The sequence below is a fragment of the Rhipicephalus microplus genome, chromosome 4 (assembly GCF_043290135.1).
Source record: "Rhipicephalus microplus isolate Deutch F79 chromosome 4, USDA_Rmic, whole genome shotgun sequence".
In the NCBI taxonomy this organism is placed as follows: domain Eukaryota; kingdom Metazoa; phylum Arthropoda; class Arachnida; order Ixodida; family Ixodidae; genus Rhipicephalus; species Rhipicephalus microplus.
Genome location: NC_134703.1, coordinates 187,869,177 through 187,890,919, shown reverse-complemented (window position 1 = coordinate 187,890,919; position 21,743 = coordinate 187,869,177). Strand labels below are relative to the sequence as shown.

Here is a 21,743-nt window from a genome sequence, read left to right as displayed (position 1 = left end):
CATACCTACTTGAGTAACAATTACACTTCTTTTTTTCTAATAACATTTACGAAGACTCAGTGGTACAATCATTACACGGGCAGGATTTCCTGCTGCAAATTTTGTGCCACATAATGACAAAAAACATACGACGTTATATTGCATGTAACTGCTATCGAGAGTATCTTCAGGGTGCAATCATTATGCGAGAGAAAAAAACAATTTCAGGGGACAGCATTCTGGGGTCGGACTATAACGTGAGTAAATAGGGTGGTAGCACTTGCTTTGACTAAATGCCACACTACTACTGATACATTGCACACCTCCACACCTCCAATATTTTCCCTGTTTTTCGTCGATGGCTATCATAGCCATCATTCTGGTGGCTTATTTTGTGCCGATTTATCATTTGCAATTCGCATTGTCTACATTTACTGCTGCTATTATCGCCGGAAAGCAAGCATCAGCATATTTTAACGTGCCATTTCTCCTGGTAATCGAGTAATCACCTATTGTGGCTTTAGCCGCAGAGCCTAAAAATGATCAAGCTAAGGGCAATTCATTCAAAACAGTTCATTTTATAAACAAAATGATCTTTCTACCATTCCGAAGCCTTTAATGTCCACTGGTGTGAATGCTATATGCAAAAGATTGGCATGAAATGCTTTCCAAACATATTCACTGGCAGTTATATTTTTTGCACGGATGTGCTGTTTGACCATTAGCAGTGGTGGTCCAGACAGTTTCTGATTTGGAGCAATTTTCGAAGCAGGAAAACGTCTCATTTGGAGAAGATTTGGAGCAGGAGAAAATGTGTTTTGGGGCAAGTTTGGAGCAGGTAAAATGGAATTTAGGACCACTTGGAGCTAAACATGTCAAAATTTTCAGCGAATATTCGTATTAGTTTGCATACTAGAAATGGTGCTGCAGTGTAAACAAGGAGAGAAGGCCAAGATACAGAGAGCAGCCGTTAATCAAATTCTCAGCACGAAAGAGGGTCGCATTATGGTTTCACTGCACAGCACAAGGTGTGCGCTGAAGTCAAACACTAATGACAAGGCAAGCATGGCACATATCGTTTCTGCAAATGATAGGTGACCTAAGGTCAGTAAAAAGAAAGTCCTAGCCAGAAAAAGAGCAGTCATACAATTAAAGAAAGAAGACGAATAAAAATGCTGCCAATTAGAACATACTGTTCGAAATTGTCTGCATAGTTAGCGTACTGAATATTCGCCACAACTCATGGTGGATGACGCTCCATCGTGCTCAATAATTATTAGAGGCTTGAGCACCGAGTGGCATTTTGCTTCATTTTCAATAAAACTGAATTAATTACTCACTTCGGTTTTCTAAACGTTCAGCAAAGGTCTCCTAAATATAATGCGGGTTCAAAGTTAGCTCGTACAAAGCGGGCACTGTCAGTGATCAAACCAAGAACAAAGGGGGGAGAGGAAGGCGCTTTTGAAAGACAGCCTTGATGACGAGTCCACTGGTCGAAAGACTGGCCTAGCAACACAAACTTTTTACCTTAATTTATACTATCGTGGTGTTACTGGCAGGTACAAGCTCTCGTGATAATTACTCAGTTGACATATGGCGTCCCACACACAGCCCAGATAACAGAGAACAACTGATTCGTTAGGACAGAGGAGTGCCATTGGCAAATTGAGGTGCGGGTAATCGTCTCTCTCCCGTCAACTCTCATCCCTTGGATCCACTGTTCACAGGGTATCTGAGATTCGGTCCCAAAAGCCTGTTTTAGGTGTCAGCAAGGGCTGATGACTAATTCCACTACATCAGGTCGATTTCCTAAATTTACAGTTTTGCAATGCAGTTTGGACTTGATGAAGCTACCACGCACTGTGGTTATGAGAGAGCTATTCCTGCGGCAGCACCGCTCAATGCTCATCAATTGGTGAACAAACAGTGGCCGCGCTGAGCATGCTCGCAAGCGTAATTTTCGACAAGCATAAGAGCGAATCAGTTGGCATTGCTTGCAAGTCGAGAACGCGTCATCCTTTTTTGTTGAGTGATGCTAACACCATCCGATTATTTCAATGGCATTTAGGACGCATGGGAGCACTTGTTCATTAGTGACTGACTTGCAGCTCAGTTTCTACGAGAGCTGGTTTGCCACGGCGTTACGCCGGTTTTGCAGTTCAAGACGCTCGATGAGTGCTTGGACGTACATGAGCAGCAGTCGCACCTCATCGTGCCAGATGCGTTTGACGAGGGCATTCATGCTTGATAAGTAGCTCTAGAATATGCATACTGAAGAACATTGCACAATGTAATAAAAAAATGTGAACTTTTTTCTGAAATATCAAATTTTCATTTACAGGCTGAACTTTCAGGTCGAACTTTCATATACAGCACCCAGTGGTGATAACTATTGTCACTTGACCGCAGTGCTACATAACGGTGTGCAGAGTGACTCGTGAATGAAAACGATAACTTTTCTACATGTTATCACAAGTTCCCTACCAAAGAAGAGAGAACAGCATGCTGAACTATCAACAGAGAGGCATGGGGTGGCACAGAGACTTTGGTTAAACTGAATATAATGACTAAAAAGCACATCACCACAATGGAGCGAGGACATCGGCGGCATTAAGGAGAGGCTCTAGCTGTTTTTTGCACCCCCCAAATAGTTTTGGGCCAAAAAAGGCTGATGCCAGTTAAACAGGTGGACAAGTGAACTTAGGTGCAGTTGGCGCACGCTGTACTCTAATGTGCACAGCAAGGCGCAGGGCATGGAATTGTAGCAAAATGGCACAACTGGCGCAGTTTCACCAAGACTGCCATTAGAGATACTTGCTGTTAGAATAGCCGGTTCATACCTTGTATAGGCCATGGAACTATAGTCACTTCACGCAAAATGATGACAAAAGAAAAGGGACAGAAGAGAAGCAATGCGAAACGCTAACTTTTGACTAACCTATTGCAACATGATAGGCCGGCTATAGTAATGCTTCTTCACAAAGTGCCAAACAGTATAACTTCAATCGTGACATCACTGTCACTACAGTTTCCAAAAAATGACTTTCCACTAGCAAGAGGAAAATAGTACTCAAATTGCCCCTCTTGCCTATTTTTTTTTCCTCGTCGTTCTGTGCCAGGTGGCCATAGTCTTATGGTCAATACAAAATTTGAGTGCTACTTTCTTCAATACTGCATTCCAGATGAAATCCAGTTAGCTGCTGAATTCAACATGCCTCCGAACCACACGAAAAATGTTTCAGCCTTCTGCAGGACGCTTTAAACTATAACAAAAGTATTGAGGGCATATTTTTATATTAATAATATCCAGGGATTGGCATGCCACAACCACCATACAGTTGTTAAGGACATTGTAGTGGAGGGCTCAAGAAATTTCAATCATGTGGTTTCTTTAATGTGCACTGACATTACAGTACATGGACATCTAGCATTTCCCCTCCATCTAAATGTGGCCACCGGGATCAAACTCGTGACCTTCGAGTCAAAAGCGGAGCACTGAAACCACTACACCACCACAATGGACTTGGAGCATCTTTTTGTTGCACAACAATGGGTATCACATGACTAGCTTGCACTTCCATCCTCCATAACTGTGTGTTCACTAATCTCTTGTCAAGAGTGCTATGTCTTGCTGATAGCCGTGCGCCGTTCGTGACTGGAACCTAGCAGGGACGTGGAGATAACGCAAGGAAAGCCCACCAGATAGAAGGCACCTGTTGTTGCGAGGCACAAAGGTGCCTTTTTTACAGTGAAAGCTGTCATGAGACCGCAACAACATCCGTTTTTAGTGCCATAGTTAATCGCCGCAGCCGTCGCTGCCATGATCCGTAACCTAACACTCGAAATAAGAAAAAAGTTTTTTAAATAATCAGAAGAGAATGGGATTTGAACATGGGCCCTCTGCATAGACGTCACGTGTTTTGGGACAAAGCCATGCTGGTGTTTTAATCTCCTTTGAAAACAGACCCACCTTGTAGTCTTCATGTTGACAAAGTAATCCTATTAACATGTGTAATAGAGTACTTTAGAAGAGTAACATACCAACCAGACATCAGACAATGTGAATCACATTAAGAGTGAGTCGTTGAATGCTTGTAACTCTTTACAAAAGGCTCAGCGATAATTCTTTGCCGTCATATCAATCACAGCGCAAACAAAGTGCCTTACAGGTGTGTAGTGGGTACCACGCTTCTTCGTGGAATGATGATTAGTGGCATAGGGGACACTTTCATACTTTACAAAAACTATGTTGTTATATGGCGCAGTGGGTGCCATGCAAGTATCCCAAGAGAGTTTACAAAAGGCTCTAGAAGGGTTGCTCTTCCAGCTTTTGCCGCGAGCGTGCTACATATTCCACACAGTCTTGGCAATTTCTGAGGAGAAGTCCGAGTGAATAAGAAAATGTGTTGAGCAAGGCTGACAATAGCATTCAGAGTGATGCCCAGACATTGCACAACTAAAGAGCGTGTAGTTGACAGCTACCTCTTACAAGTACGCATGTTCGCTAAAACCCGATGCAACGACAGTGCTGCCAGTCAAGCAAGGAGGATCGAACGAAACTGACCACAATCCTATCGTACGTACCTCCTCAAGCTCGTTGAAGAACTGCGTCCTAGTCTCCGGATTGTGAAGCAGCGACAGGGCATCTGCACCTCTGGCCACTTTGGCACCCGCATGATGACTCGACTGACCCTCTGAAAAGCAAGAGGCTCTTGCTGCAAATACAAGCGAAAATCTCGACACCGAAAATTCACTGATCCAGAGTGTTCAAGCATGACAAGTGAGTGGAGTCAAATGAGCTTCAAAAGAACTCTGCAGTGGAAGTTCTCGTACAATCTTCCGAGCAGCAAAAAATAACCTCAAAACAATGCCTTTCTGTGCGATGCCTAATAGATAAAGCACTCCTGTTCAGCCAACGTAGACACTATGTTAAATACAAAATAAGAGATCTCTGTTTCTGACAACAGTAGTGTGTCCAATTGAGTAGTCGTACTGTGATCTATACTAAAACCTTCAAGCACCTTCAAGTGCTTAAAGCAACCAGTAAAACAGTCACATGTTGAGCAGTATTTTTGCAGAAAATTTGGCCTTCTTAAACACATCTGGCGTACAAGTGAATCGCAACTTTTTTTTTTTTCTTTAAGGTAACATTCTATCAGGCCCACAACATGATGGCAGAGATTTATATTCACTTTTGGGACGTAATTTCCTCTCCAACTTCTTTTTTAAAGCCTACTTGGTGGAGTCAGCATTTCACTTTGAAGACCAATCGTTGACTTTAAGAAACTCGCTACCTGTACTTTTTTTCGAATTCTCTTTCTTTAAAACTGCTAAAAACTTTTTTTACTTTTTGTTACAAAAACTAAGCCCACTGGACCGACAGATAAGCTTAAATTCCAAACATTTTTGTACATTCCACGCAGGCTTACTCCATAACCTTATCACATTCAATCATTTTCTGTATCTAGTTGTAACATTTGTGTTTTATTGTATAAACACGAGTCATTACATGAAAAAAATAAAAAGGTCCCACAGTTTGAAACTGCCACGATCTCTCTTATTATTAGCTGCATAATAATAATATATAACCAAAAAGACATCGATGAAGACGAGAAAAATACACAAAAATTTATCCAAAAACGCAGGCAAGAAGGGGAAGATGAAAGCTTGCGATGAGAAATTTGTAAACGGGAGTGCCGGAGCCGACGTTTCCACAAGCGGACTTGTCTTTTTCAATTCATTGATATGTGGGGTTTAACATCCCAAAACTACCATATGATTATGAGAGGTGCCGTAGTGGAGGGCTCCGGAAATTTCGATCACCTGGGGTTCTTTAATGTGCACCCAAATCTGAGCACACGGGCCTACAACATTTCCGCCTCCATCGGAAATGCAGCCGCCGCAGCTGGGAGTCGATCCCGCGACCTGCGGGTCAGCAGTCGAGTACCTTAGCCACTAGACCAACACGGCGGGGTTGTCTTTGTCAATTGCAGCCTTGAAAAAGGCAAGTCCGCGTGTCGAAGCATCGCCTCTAGCATCCACCCCCCCCCCTGATTAGGAATTTCTCAATGAAAAAGCTATGCAATCCTCTCAACATCAAAGCAATCGCCTCTAGCATCCACCCCCCTGATTAGGAATTGCTCAATGAAAAAGCTATGCAATCCTCTCAGCATCAAAGCAATATATAATAGTGCAACGAGATACATAGTGCTAAAACAATACACTGAGAGGCAGTTCATTAGTAATAGCATAAGCACTTAATGAGCGCTGATATGATGACAATGAGGGGAAAGGATTCTACACGAACCGCTAAGTTGTTACACATTTTCACAGTGCCAAAACCAACAGTTAGCTTTCTAAATTTAGAATGTGGTTTTAGAAATTAATGATTATCATAAAAAATTTAACTTGGAAGTGTTACAATTAGAACGACTATTTCAATTGATGTCAAAAAGTTATTGTGGGTTTTAAACTATCAGACAAAATAACTGTGCTGTAGTTGTATCAGATGAGACTATTTATTGTGAAGAGATTCAACTTTGTGTTTCTATAGAAAAATACGCATGATAATTTCTCTGCATTGCACATTCTCTTAAGCCCAGCTTGCCCCTGCGTGTAACGCACACCCCTGACTACAAACTACAGAAAAATAAAAATTTAAAATTATTCTTGGGTATTGCTATGAAGCCGAAATTCACTTGAATTATATGAAAGAAAATATGGTATGCAAGTAACATTTTGTCAATACTAATAGTAGTCTATCTCTACATTAAAATGCGACAATGGGGTTCTCACATAGTTTTCAATAACATTAAATATTGACCGCACTGTCACATGGCAGCCTTTTCCAAACAATGATATTGCAGGAATTCAATGTGTTACTCCAGAACAGGACAGGTGCATTGCTTCCCAACATGCTGAGCTGCCACGTGCTTCTCTTGATTGCACTTATATTCTGTGGGTGTGAGAGAGAAGCCAGAAGACTGTCAACATGAATCATACGCTTTGTAAGCCAGAACAAGAAAGTCCCATAAAACCACAATGTTTGACCCCAATTTTAACACTGCCATATTAGTAAGCATCTTTATGTGGCAGGAGTCTGTCCAGGTTTTATTGAAAGGAACGTATCTAATAATAGGATGTTTGCATCCGAGAATTCACTGTACGACACCACTACTAGAGCGTTATTATCTAAGCTAAGAAGAGAAAACCCTTTTGCATCAGCATCTCAATCAATGGAGAAGCATAACCTCAGCTGAGAAGGGAAAATCAGACGCACCAAGGATCTTCTCAGCAGTGCCATCTCCCGCAGTGCCGTCTGCTTCGACACTAATGTCCCAAGAGATGGCATCCCCTCCAACTACTTCGATTGCCTCTTCGCCCTCGCCAAAGCCTACCTACGCAAATGAACAGTAAGCAAAGTTGGTCGAGTGATAATTCATTCATGGTAATGGATACGGCACACAAAAGTACATACAATAGAATCACAGAAATGTGCAATTTTGGACGTGTTAAAAAGACAGTGATGCAGCTTTCAGCAAATCAATGACAAGTGCATGGAGAAACATGTAATTTTGTGAGCTCAAATCTACATCAGAGAAACAGATTAGCACTTGCACTGTTTACTCTTTTGATACCCTCGTATTCTTAGTGCTGTATATCCCATCTTGCATTGACATGATACATACGTTCACTGCTACAGATAGAGTGCACTGAATAAATTTTCTCTTCAGTGCATTGTTATGAGTACACTGAAGAAAAAATGGCGGCCAACTGTTCTGCAAGGCAGTTTTCTATGCTTCCATCTGAACAAAAAATGCATCAACAGTAACTGAAGATTTTAATACAGAGGAAACTTGTTAATTCCCTTTACAAGGGCCTTTTTCCATGAAGCTGTCTTAGCATTTGAGAAGGGACCCAGTTAATTTTTTTTTTTAATTTGGAGGTTGCCGATTATAGAAGAGTCGCACAGGAAAACGTACATATCTCCTCTTTCATGATGGCTGTAGAAAAAGTGGTATTTGTACATGAAAGAATCAAAAATACTGAGCTATTACCTGCAGCGTGTAAGCAATCGCAGCTCACAATGAATGGAGGAGAAAGTAAAAGAAGAAAAAAAAAAGGAGACTGTGAAGAGCGGCTGCTAGGGACATGTGTCGACTGAATTGTGAAGGCTGTGTTTATTCATGACAGCTGCCAAAGAGCTCTCTCAATGGTGAAAACAGCCGAAGAAAGAAGACGAATGGCTTCCTCGTCCCTTAATATCATATCTGTCGTTTTTTTACCGTCACAAATCGCTAGCTTGCCCAGCAGGCTTCACTACAGGACTTCTCCCAGTCTGAGATGGCAAAATCACTCCTAAAAAGAAATCAAACTACATGGCTAATCCCTTATCTAGATTTTTTATTGAACTAATAAGCTAGAAATACAACTGGCAGAAAGCAATGACATTGCATAACTAACTTTCAAAAACTACCAAAGTTACTTTGAAAAGTTATCACAAGCGAAGTTACTCAAGGCTTCAAGCTGAAATGCTACACGGCTCCTCTCTGGGCTTACCTCAATCCCCTGCATGAGGTTACGTGCTCAGAGCCCTCTTTTTAAAATGCAAATGCATTTCTTAGTTGAGCTATGCCAGGCATCTGTCGGAATTGGTTTACCGCCCTCTCCCCTAGCAACAGCTGCAGGCGCGCGCGTCCCTAGCAACCGGAGCCCCCATCTCCTTGACTTGAATGTGACCTGCCACCGCCTCAATGCAGTGCGTTTGAAATGTGTTTGTGCTGCGAGTGCTTGTGTAGCGTGCGCCTCCGCCGAGTCTGACATGTGTCTGACTACCATTCACGGAAGTCGCATTGATCTTGCGTTTACCCAAAACTGGGACGTGTGCATGCTTCTCGAAGACCCTTTGACTGTACACTTTATAGTCACCACAATGCTGAGATTAAGGCTGTCAGGTACCATGACAACGCAAACAGGTGCTGATGCATGTGTAAATAAGGTATCGTACAAATCCTTGTCTCATCATTAATTTATGGCATTAAAATTACTACGCGATGTACTACTCTGGGCACAAGAAATGCATTCGCATTTCTTCACGATTCCCTTCAGAGAGGTGAGGACATTTTTTTATTTGTTTCAGTCAATTGGTTTTGTTGTAAGAAAAACAAGTTTGCTATACTTTAGTGCAAAGTTATTTGTGAAGTAATGAGTGATCTCTTTCAAATTACTGACTCAATATAATTAGTTACATTACTAAATCATCAGCTGACAAGAGTAATTATTTACCTTTTTCAATACACTGACAAGTACATCAATTACTACAATTTCATTACTGGCAACTTTGCTTCTTTCCACAATTGAGTGCATCGTAGCAAGAGGATTGGGGAAGGTGCAAAAGGAGCTTACAAGAAATGTGCTGAGGAGCAGCATGTGGCGTGTCGCCTAGTCATGCATGTGTGCTTCATAGAGCAATGATGGTAGAATCTAAGTAAACTGGCAGCTGGCACTTCTTAGGTAATGTGTTGTAGGAGTACTGACAGAAAATGTTTAAGGCGAAATAACTTGCTATGCAAGGGGCCTCAGAGAGATCAGGGCCCCCTTTGACCCCTGCAATTATTTATCCCACTGTATGCCTCGCAATAACACATGCTTGGAACGTAAAACCACAGAACATATTATTTTAAAATCTTATATGCCTACTTTATTTTAACAGAGAACGTTATCATCCACCTGTTTGTAACAAGCTACACAGAAATGTGTTGGTTGCAGGTTTTACCACATTTACTCGCGTAATGAAACAACCCCCTATCACCTTGGTCCTTAAAATAAATCGACTTTTTAATGCATTTGTTCATTATATTTTGGTGAAACAGCCAGTGCAATTAATAATCGAAACAATGTTAAATCCCGCCATTTTATCACAAAATAGCGGCACAATAAAAGTCAAAACATAGTTCAACAACCATGCTAAACAATTGCGAGCAGCACGAGCGCGGATGACATCAATCAAAATTTAAAAGTCTCGCCTTTTGCAGCAGAGTGCCATCTGACGAACGCAGAAGGAACACTTTTGCTTATGGCGCCCCGCAAGCACACCAACATGAAAACAAAGCGAAAAACAAAGGGCAACCACGCCGACGACGCGATGTGCACCCGCTACATGCGCGCTTCACCATCTAATAGGGCATTTTGGTTGTCAGGTTTGTCGTACTGACCTTCGTTGGACCCCTGGTATACAGGGCATGATTGGCCGATAGGCTAGCTACACAGCCGGTTTTAAACTTAAAGTTGGTCAAGATTGAGCTGGAGCATGAGAACCGAGCAGCTGGACAGCACTTCGGCATCGATCCGTGCGCATTCATTACGGGAGAAAACAAGAGTTTCAGGCTACAAAAAAGCTTCGTCTCGCATTTCGCAGGTCAAAACAAGGACAGTTTACTTCTGCAGGGAGTGAAGTCCTTGAATATAAGCTGCGTAGTCCTATCACTGAATTGAAGGCCAGCAGCCATTGGACAGCAAGTTTTTTAGTACCCTAATGCGAACTTTCAGCTGCTTTATTATTCCTGACATTTTTCTTCCGCGTAATGAGCCCTCCCCCAAGATTGGCGTCAACTTTTCTGAAAAAATGGTGGGTTCATTATTCCAGTATATATGGTATTTCCTCACCTGGATAAATTTATAGTCAACAGAAAGATTTCTGCGAAATCGACATGAATTTCTTTTAAACGTCTGTGCTACAAATGGTTGAAAACTGATTGGCTGTATTGCTACGCCATATTGAAATAATGATTATCAATATTCACAAGAGAGCTCCTCACAGCTTCATCCCACGTAACAACCTTCTGTACGCTGAACTACCCCCATACCTGCACACGCTCCATGAACAGCCCATCCGCAAAGCCCACCTTCATAATTGTAATCAAGTATATGTAAGGCTGAGCAAGATGTGTGTTTGCTAATGGGCACAAGATGAAAAAATATGAGGACAGCAGAAACATAAACTTGTATGACTTGTGTTTTCCTTCACAATATTAACGTCCTATTCCCCACCCTGAACTCTTACTGGTATCACTTGATAAGTAAAAAATGTTAGCCACTAAAAAACACACGAAGGTCAAGATTCAGGACGTACATGCACGAAATCTCCATTTGGGGACGTGGCAGTGGAGTCTGTGGCAGCAGTCCCAAGATCGAGGTCACCAAAATCGATCTGTTGGGATAAGAGTACTGTAAGCACACATGACAGAACCATGGAAACAGGAAACCTAGTAAATGAAAAGAATTACATCGCAATGAGAACCCTTAAAAGCATACGACAACATGTAAAATAAAAGTGGCTCCTGTGGTGCAGCCAACTGGTAGTGGATACCATGTACAATCAGGTATAAGCCACACACAAAATAAAATATAGACAAAATGTAGAAAACTTGAAGCTAAAGCTGGAGTGCAAGCGATAGGCAAATAGTATTTGTTTGCAAGGTGGCTACAGGGCACTGCTTCACAGCCTTAAAATAGACTAACAGCAATGGTTTCACAGTCACAGTTCGAGTGGAAATTTTCATCAAGATGTAAAACTAATTTTCACATCTGAAATGCACATCAAATGTGGTGGCATATTTTCATAATTTTTTTCTCTCAGAAAGTAGCTGATAGATGTGACTTATGCACAAGAAAATATGGTTTGAGTGACTCGTGTGTACACATTACAGCCACTCTGGCAAAAGCTGAGCATATGCCCCGCCACTGTGGTCTAGTGGCTAAGGCACTCGGCTGCTACTCGCAGGTTGCGAGATCGAATCCCAGCTGCACCGGCTGCATTTTCGATGGAGGTGAAAACGCTGTAGGCCCGTGTGCTCAGGTTTGGGTGCACGTTAAAGAACCCCAGGTGGTCGAAATTTCTGAAGCCCTCCACTACGGCGTCTCTCATAATCATATGGTGGTTCTGGGACGTTAAACCCTAACAATTATAAAAGCTGAGGTTATTCCACACTCAACCGTACAGAAAAAGAGAGACTCCTTATTTGTCTTTCACAGAACAAGTAATCGTAGAAGCCAAAGTAATTATAAAAACCGATGTCAGCACTTTCAACAGCACTGCCATTTCATCACTGTTGACCACCACATTCCAATGACTTGGCGCTATCGATGGCATAACTTATCCTCAAATCAAAAGCTGCCCTGTAGGTGTGTCGTTCAATATCTGCGGTAACTTACAGGTCACCACATTCTAAAGTAATACAGGTTTCTCCTTAACTGCGGTCGACAGCTACCAAACCATGAAAAGGTCAGAGGCAATGCTTTTTGGCAGCAGTAGTACTGTTATCTTTTTTTTTTTACACAGTGTACACAGTGGTATTCAACTACAGGCAAAGACTGCACAGCAATGAAATTCCTGCTGTGTCCATGTCCTTCATGTCTCTTTATATATTTGGTATATACGAAATGTGCAAACAAATGCTATGAACTGGACATTGAAAAGTTATTTCACCAACAGAACTCGACCAGATGGCATTTCTATCAATTTTGATAGAGGTTTACTTCTGTTATTTTTTTAAATTAGAACCACTAAATTTGGACATTCATAAATCAACGAGAACCAAAAGTCAGAGTATAACAAAAAAAAGGTCCCTAAGCAAGTGACAGTGGAGCTAGAAAATTAACCATGAACAATAAAAAAAAAAACAAGAAAAACAAGGCAAATGACAACAAGCTTCGTCATCACAATTGAGGCTCAAGGTATCTAATTTCCTTGCCAAAAAGTGCTCCTAATGGCGTGCTGAAACAAGCTATTCCCTTTTCGTGAATTATGCACACCTCACAAATATCACGTGCCCATTGATCCCAACGTGCGGGTGAGAACTTGCACATAGTCAAGCAATGCTCCCTTTGCCAAACCATTGTTCGTTCTGTGCCAATTGTTGAAGAACAACACATTTATCTATCTGTTAAGTAAGTCACAGAGTAAATGAACATTTCAGGTATGCCTGTGGTTGAATGTACATAGTAATAACAGCATTTAATTAAAAGTAAAAGCACAAGTTGAACAGCTTATAGTATACTATTAGCATTCATGTGAATTCATTTTTAAAGTGTGTGCCCAAATGCTATTATTCGAAAATTGCAATATGTGCCACATAGCAGTTTCTAAGAACATAATCAGTTGAACAATGTTGATTAAAGAGGAATTACTAAAAACATATTTAGTGGAATGATATTTATTAAACTGTTATTTGTAAGGACATAAGTAGTGGAATGTTGTTAATTAATCAGTTATGCCATTCAATTCAGTGCATTAGTACTGTCTGCTTCTGTGACATAGGACAGTAAACCCACTCATGAGACAAATCCCTCACACTTGCTCAAACTTGTACCCATCCACGAGTACGAGTTCGTGAGCCCAGCTGAGAAACATTCTAGCGAGTTCAAGTCTCAGTGTGGTGAGGCGAGTGTCATGTTGGCAATTATGAGTACGTGCCAGTCTTGCCAAATATAATTCTTGTCAGTAAGTGTCCAAGTGTGTATGCTTCAGCCGTACTCCATTGAGTCTGAGAGAAATTGAGAGAATATAGTTCTTCTAAGCCAAGCGAGCCCTTCACGGAAAGATATTCTGTGAGTAGATGCTTGCGAGTTTTGTTTCCTTTTTTTTTGCCAACCAGCAGCAAAAGTGCAGCTGAGGGTCATCAGTAGCAAACTGTTCATGAGCTCTTTCTTTCCACAAAGACATCTGTGGCTCTTGCAGAGAAAACTTGTTTCTTACTGCCTCAGTTATGTCTGGGGTGCATAAATTGGTAAACTCTCTTTCGAATGGACTCACTCAGGCAGGCTTGTGAGTCTTGAGTGAACTTGACTGAGGAAAATTTTGGTGAATTTGAGTCAGTGTTAGCCTCGCTGAGCTGAATATTGAGACCAGTTGAGCAGAGCTTCCGTAAAATAAACAAGACTGGCCAAGTAGACCTTAGGCGAGTACAACATGAGTGAGCCAAAAGCAAATTAATATTTTTTTCTTTTAGTAAGTCTCCATGCAATTCAGTTGTTTGTCCAACCTAAAGTCACAATAGTTTTTTGTTTTACTATACAGTAGACTGTCAGTAAACTGAAATCTGCTAAACAGAACTACTGCCTCTGTAATGCTTGGTTTCGGGCTTGTATATTCTGCACCCATGTTCATCTCTCAGTACATAAACCGAACTCCTGTTAAATGGAAAATGTTTTCCGGCTCACTTCAGGTTCCGTTTACTGAGAGTCTACTGCAAAAAAAAAAAGAAACGAACAAGCAGCTTATCAGCTCAGGTTCCGTTTACTGAGAGTCTACTGCAAAAAAAAAAAAGAAACGAACAAGCAGCTTATCAGCTATCGAGCAAACACATTAAATCTTTCTGAACAAAAAGCAGCCAGAGAAAAGTCACCTGATCATCGCTGTTGCCATTATCGATGTCCACTGGTAACACGGGCAGCGTTTCCTCAACCACCTCCGGCGGCTCCCCATGCCGCCACTGATACGTTGTAACATTGCCATGAGTGATAAGGAATTGCATCAGCGGCACTGCCTTGCTGCTGCCTTCTGCTTTGCTGCGTATAATAAACAAAACTAGTATTCTGCATCGAGAACATTCAAAACACCTTGTCCGCTTTTTTTTTTCTAGTAAGGGAGAGTTCATTAGTGCAGGAAAAGGACTAAAAAAAAATTGGCAAAGCTTGCACTGAGCACTAAGCCATGCAAGTCTTGAAGCAACAGAACTGGACGATTCTGAAGACTAATCTGATTGCTCTTAGGTTGCTTGTAGGCCTCAGCCAGGTGATGAGGCTTGTTTCTAAGTTGCCTCCAGATCACTGCTAGGCTTTAGCCAAGTATTGCGATGTTATAGCTAATTACACGTCCTATTTAGGTTCACTAGCCACGCAAATGGTTTTGATTGAGGGTAACCCCTAATATGAATGAGAAAAACATCCATTATGTGTCTTCATCTTCAGTCACTAGCATTTCTTGTCGTCACTCGTCTTTAGAGGTATGTATCGACTTGTGCGGCATTAGCAAGTGACCATAGTTCTGGCGAATCAATCATTTCACAGCCAATACGACAGTTACTCATGACTGTCCCTGTTGTCGTAACTAGGACCAAGAGAAGCTTTTCAGTGGACTGGTAGTGACTTGTGGGATCTGCTCAATTTCTATGGCTCATACCCATTTATGATGGGTGGACCTATGGTGAGCCAGTGAGTTGTGATATGGCAAACATATTGTGGCAACTTGATTGTTTCTTTACCACGAGACAATGGTGACTTCCCATATGTATCTGAAAGAAAGCTTTTGCCAGCTTGAAAAGTATTTCAGCACATACTGCAGCACACCAAATCATGCGTTTCCAAAAATACAAGTTGCAGAGCAACAAAAACATTCTGGAATGAATAAAAATTGGAAAAGTGTGCAATTCTTTGTTTCCAGCTAATGAACAGCACAATAAAAATAATACAAAAAGTTCTAAATGTTCTACGCTTTCTTCTTATTCACATAGACAATCTGTACCAAGGTACTGCTTCATTGCTCGTGGTGAAACATTTCATAGTTTTCGTGAACCACAGGTGCACTCGCCCACTTTTCACATGGAATTTTTGTCTTTTGTAGGAAAAGAGCCTCAACAAGGCGGGGGACCTGGGTTCGAATCCCACTGTGTCCTTGGTGTTTTTTTATTTACTAAGTATTTTTCTTACTACGTATGATTGTAGCTATGGACACCAGTGGCACCAAAAATTACTCTTGTTGTGATCTCATAACAGCTTTCACAATAAAAACAAAGAATGAATTTGCTTGCAGTCCTAAAAGCTCTTGTCCCTCCCCTTAGTCTGGGGCTACAATGTTCTCTGGCAGCCTTCCTGACATAAGAAGCTCTTCAGCACACACCAGCCCATCACACCCCACTGACTCGTCAACCTCGCATGTACCCAGAGTAGCTCCAAGATTGTGCACAAAGGTCAGCAGCTACGCACATGCAGCAGAGGAGGTAACTAGAGTCATGACAGTGACTACTAGGCCGTGAACGAAACCAACCCCTCAACGGCTGCACATGTCATAGGCTGATGCAAAACATTGCAACTGGAGATTGAAGCTGAGGTGCTGTTACCTTCACACTCAATGCTCGTCGTCACTCAGTTGAAGTGCAGTTGCAAGACATTTTCGAGCGGTGTGCGTTTTTCTTAACACAGTCGACCCATGCGCACGTCACGACGATGTCAGAGGAACAATTAGCGACACTAAATGCGGCCTTGTGTCTGATATAGCAACACAAACGAAATTGAAGTGGCTGGAAACTGGCTGAAATGGCCCCTTCCACAAGTTATACATGTGGCACACTTTCACAAATAACTTTTTGTAAAATAAAAGTTATTTCACTCCAAACAGTTCTCTACTAATTAGCAGGTATATATTTCAGGCAATTATTACTGCTCAGCTTTGTCAGATTGCAAAGCTGAGGCCATAATTTACTATTTGACTAACAAAGGTTCTTTTGATTATGTAACTTTGGTGTTACTGTAGCATAACCCTGAGGGACACACACTTCTGTCAAACCAAGTGCATTTTCCCAATAACACATGCACCGTGGTTTGCGCAAATGTCCGTCAAAAATCACCATGTTGCCAAAACGGCCTAATTCAAACTGATCCTGAAAGTTGACCGCCTGAACTAACTAGGAAGTGCTAGATGCATGAGCAAGTAAACCAACATGCGAAAATGAACGATTCTAAGCGGCAATCACTGGTGATTTATTTAAATATACATAGTAATGAAAGAGTTGAACAGAAAAGCTTTTAAAAATGCTGTTTCCTTACTAACCTCAATACTACACTAATTAAGTACTCGGGTTCGCTGAGGTATCTGCCAGTTAAAACTGTTTTCAGTTTATCAAATAACTACTTTACAGGCTGTACTCCCATTTTGATGCATAAATTTCAATTCCCAATGACAAAACAATGTGGCACATACGATATACTTGGCATTACAGGGTAAACTTGATTGGGCTGCATATTGCTGCAGTGGATTACATCGCTTAAGAGATCCCCCCCATTCAATAAATCGTACACTGCGTTGTGTTCCGGCAACCACGCCACAAGTATAATTTTTGTTTTATTCGATTCAGTATAACCAATGACAAGCCACCCATCTATTTTGAGCCTGATAATCGTTAATTTTTATAATAAACAGACAAAACAACTAACTACATAAAGGATCTATTTTTATTCTATGCCAATTATGATTACCTCGAGGTGCATAAATTAGCATAGTGTTACCATTTTTTCTTTCCTGCATTAAAATATCAGATGCTTCGGAAAATAGTTGTGTAAATGGGAGCTTGTGTAATGTTTTTCCCAGGACTGAGGCCACAGTGCCAGCAACACCACTCACCTTGATGGCACTGTGAAGCCCAGGAACAGCCTGTACAGGTCAATGGCCGGCTGAGCCTTGTGCAGTTCCTTGACGGCGCTTTCGAAGAGGCCAGGCAACTCGTCCAGAAGAGAGAGAAGCTCCTTTTTGATGCACTCGCCCTGCGAACAGTACTCATCCATGACACATGACAAAAAAGACAAGTGTTCCAGCTGGTTGCAGTATATAATGACGTACTTTAAATATATGTTTTTTCTTAGAGCCATTATCACCATATCAATTTATAAAATCATATATGTACGTCTGCAGAAACATACTGGAGATCACGTTTTTTCTTTACTATCACTATTATTTAACTATGCATGGACTCAATATATACACCACTGTTCTATATTTGTCGCAAAGAAGTACTTTTGTTGAAACACAGACACCATTACTTAAGGTTCTATTCTTAACATAACATAACCTTTGAGGTTTTACATACCAAAACTGTCATGTGATTGTGAGACATACTGTAGTGGAGGGCTCTAGCAATTCGGACAACATCCGGCTCTTTAACATACCACTATGTCCAAGTACAGCAGTCCCGAATTAAAACAGCATGCTTTAGGAGTAACACCTTCATTTCCACCAGCTTCAGCTTGGGTCGTATAGGCGTAATTCCGACTCAAAAGCCCAGATGAGAGCCAACATTGTCTGTAGAGACCAGATTGGTTGCTACACGATGTGATTAGCTCAAGCAATTGTGCATACCAGTTGTTATACCAAAAAACTTTGATGTCATGTTTGAATCTGTGAGTACTGTACGTGGGCCTTCAGCAATTCACTTCCACAGAAATGCAGCCACAATCACTACCATCCTTATGGTCAGCAGCCAACCACTGTAACATACCACAGTGGCAGCTAATGTGTATTGTTGTAGCGTATAGTGTTTTGCTACACTACAGTTCTTGCTAGGACAAGTACAATGTCAGAATGGTAAGACAGATGTGGAAGTTATCAAGCCAGCACGCAAGCAAGCACAGAAATGTATTCGAACAAGGGGTCGACATCACTGGAGTAAAATGCCCGTTAGCAAATGTGCCCTGAAAGGCAACCCCTAAATGAATTCCCCTTCTTTAAGGCACAAATGCGGTTAGAATAAGGAGCAGAATTTCGTAATTTTTACCTTTATGCCCAACTGCTTGCATTCTTGTTGGTACCTGTCCCTCAGGTCTTGGGCATGCTTGGCATAATCGGCCTCTTTCTTGACTGCTTCCTGGTTAAAAACGACACCCCGCACAAGTAAACACATACTGCTCACAAACTTCTAGGCACTTAACATTGTTCAACCAGTCAATCTTTTCACTGATTACCTCTTGGATTTGCTGACATTTTGCAATCTGACGCTTCAATGCTGGTACTTCATAGTTGACAGTGCGTATGATCATCTGAGCAGCCTCCGCTAATCAAAGAATAAACACAAAGTCAGCTCTTGTTAACTTGTAGTTTGCAGCAAAAGCTTACAGAGTGATGATTAGATATGATGGCTCTTACCAAGGTAAACACTGTCTTTTTCGTAGAGGCGAATAATCTCCTGCCAGTCCTTCATCCGCTGTGACGAGTATCGGCCAAACAGGTTCTTCGTGCTGGCCTCTGTGTCCTTCAAGATTTCCACTATCCTCTGGCAGTGGAAGTAGTGGATGTCTGCACATCAAAGATAATGCATCAATATTTAACATGACGTCACAGTGTGGCGTCATTTTCTTCCGCTGCGGATGCGAATAAGTTCGAACGATAAGCTTACACGTTCCCGCGAGCAGATTAGTGATTTCCTCCACCTCCGGCATGTCCTGGATGGCACCATTGATCTTCTCGCGCACAACCAATGCTTTCGCTTGCCAATCCTTGTTACAGTGTCGTCTGCTTATCAGCCAATCTGCATAATAAATACATAAAAAGTGAGAACAGTATGACAGCTGCAGGCATATTTCTGCACGTCGGGGGCTGTACAAGAATGACATTGAGATATCGCACTCAGTAGGTGCCCCTGCGTTGAAGGTGCGAGCGCACTGCGCCCAAACTAAAGTTTCTACTAAGTAAGAAAATGTCTTCTAGGACAGCTAAATCATTTGCGCGCACGTAGAACAGAAGATGGTCGACATTGCTGCTTACGGCGCGCACACTTGGCGGTGTCTCATTAGCTAATCCGGTAAACGAAAACAAACAACTTGAACGGTCGCAACTTACCCAGCAACTTGTTGGTTTGGATATCAATCGGCAGCAAGACCTCGTCCTGCGGGGAAGAACAAATAGTGGGCGTCAACAGAGACGAAGCAACAAACAACGCTAACGACGAAAATTCGCCGATTTCAGCAGGAGCGAGTTATTGTGCACGAAAGGAAATTCGAAAATGATGAGTATGCGATTCTGAAGCATGATAGGACGCAAGCTAGCAGACTACAAAATATCGAGTGGCATTGCTCTCCTTAAACAGGACACAACTGCGGAACAATTACTTCGGAAACAAAATCAGTAACGCAAATTAGAGATTTAGAAACAGTACCTGCATGGTTGTGCGATTGTTTGACGTGGATAATCTGTAGCATATGACACGATTTCACTTTCGCACGTCAACGAACACGCAAACACATCGGCCGTGAGTCTGTAGTCAACTAGGCTTGCTGAAAGCTTAAAAAAACTAAAGGGGCGCTGCAAAGCTGTCACAAATAAAGTGAAGCTGCTTTATTATTTGTAAAAACAATATGACTAGAATTTTTACTGTTTTTTATAATTTTTTGTTTAAATATTTTATAAAATAATATAACAATGTTTAAACACAGGCTTTTACCAACTTCAATTTCAATGTTATGGGTAACTCTGCTTGTATGTTTCACTGGAGAAATCTAAGCAGAAACGTTGATAGGCCACTCTAACGTAGATTCCTGGGAGGCCTTATTACGGAGCAACGAAGCCGACGAGCTGCGTAAAGTTATCGGTCTTGCACTGAACGGGGGTAGAGCGTAATCTAACGGCGGCATTGACGGGGGTCAAAGCCTCCTCCCCCGTCATCCTCCGTGGGTGCAAATAAATCTTATGTCTCTCTCTCTCCCATAAGTGGTGATCCTCGAATTATCAAAGGCCGCGGAAGACAGCAAGCAAATGGTACATACTTACTAGGACGAAGGTATCGTGCCTTATTAGATGAAAACAGGAGATGCATAAAACCCGTACAGTCGGCGCTCGTCCGTGTCTTATGTGTCTCCTGTCTTCGTTTAAGTCATGCTACATGCATTTGTCCGATTGCAGGTGTTAGATGCACGTAAAACTGAAAACTAAACCATGGACAGTAGCCCCCCCCCCCTCTATTTCCAATAACGTGGCGGCGAGGCCACTAAACGCGTTTCCGTTTTCTCTGCAGGAAAAAATATTCGCTCCGTCGGGACAATCCTGAAACCAATACATAGCGTTCATGTGATGCGGATGGATGGATGGATTGAATGGATTGATATGGCTGTACCCTTTAGATCGGGTGGTGGCTCACGCCACCAAGCCGTAATACTTAGTGAACCAAAAACTGGATTTTTTTTTTCCTTTAAATAGTGAGGTTGTGGACTCGTACTTTGCAGGGAAGGTTTAATTTTCACTCGTGCCTTGACTTTAGCCACCAATCAGATAACCTCCTTCTTGTTAATTTCACCCGCTTAAAGTCTATTTTGCCCTCCCTGTCTCTAAACCCCAGTGTTTTGAAAAACTCTGCATCATCATCCTGAACTATAGGGTGAAGCCCTTTACAGAACATTATCAAGTGTTCAGCAGTTTCCTCCTCCTCTCCACATGCACTGCATACCGTGTCTACCCCTTCGTATTTGGCCCGATGTGTCTTGGTTCGCAATACTCCCGTCCTGGCCTCAAATAGTAGAGAACTACCCCGAGTATTATCGTAGATCCTTTCCTTGGCGATTTCCTGCTTAAAAGTTCGATAGATCTCTAGTGCGGACTTCTTAATCATGCCCATTTTCCACATGTCAGTCTCCGTTTCCTTCACTTTCTTCTTAACCGATAGTTCTTTTTGGTTTGGCCACCTGCTGTTTTCTAAGTATTTACCAGTCAACTTCCTGGTTCGCTTCCTCCATTTTGTATCGACATTCTTCATGTACAAGTAGCTGAAAACCTTCCTAGCCCAACGCTCCTCCTTTATTTCTCTCAATCGCTTCTAAAATTTCATCTTGCTGCTAGCTTCCCTGCCCTCAAATGATGTCCATCCCATATCACCTTGTACTCCCTGATTTGGTGTATTCCCGTGAGCTCCTAAAGCAAGCCTACCTATTCCACGTCTCTTAATTTCTAATTTTGCTTGAACTTCTGATCTCATGCACAAGATCGCATTGCCGAACGTCAGCCAGGA

The 21,743-nt window shown here is 41.9% G+C and overlaps 1 protein-coding gene across 2 annotated transcripts in view; it reads right to left on the bottom strand.

Moving 5' to 3' along the window:
• LOC119172554 (CDK5 regulatory subunit-associated protein 3) overlaps positions 1-20,036 on the bottom strand; it is a 56,363-nt gene extending 36,327 nt beyond the window's left edge. For both annotated transcript variants that reach the window (XM_037423711.2, XM_075893886.1), the window contains exons 1-11: positions 19,902-20,036; positions 19,586-19,631; positions 19,143-19,274; positions 18,893-19,042; positions 18,712-18,800; positions 18,525-18,614; positions 17,378-17,517; positions 14,385-14,547; positions 11,111-11,188; positions 7,259-7,376; positions 4,564-4,673 (exon numbers count right to left, since the gene is read on the bottom strand). In XM_037423711.2, coding sequence (XP_037279608.1) covers positions 4,564-4,673; positions 7,259-7,376; positions 11,111-11,188; positions 14,385-14,547; positions 17,378-17,517; positions 18,525-18,614; positions 18,712-18,800; positions 18,893-19,042; positions 19,143-19,274; positions 19,586-19,631; positions 19,902-19,907 — 1,122 coding nt within the window. In that variant the 5' untranslated portion in view covers positions 19,908-20,036. The remainder of the gene's footprint in view (positions 1-4,563; positions 4,674-7,258; positions 7,377-11,110; positions 11,189-14,384; positions 14,548-17,377; positions 17,518-18,524; positions 18,615-18,711; positions 18,801-18,892; positions 19,043-19,142; positions 19,275-19,585; positions 19,632-19,901) is intronic.
• Positions 20,037-21,743: the final 1,707 nt, after the last annotated feature.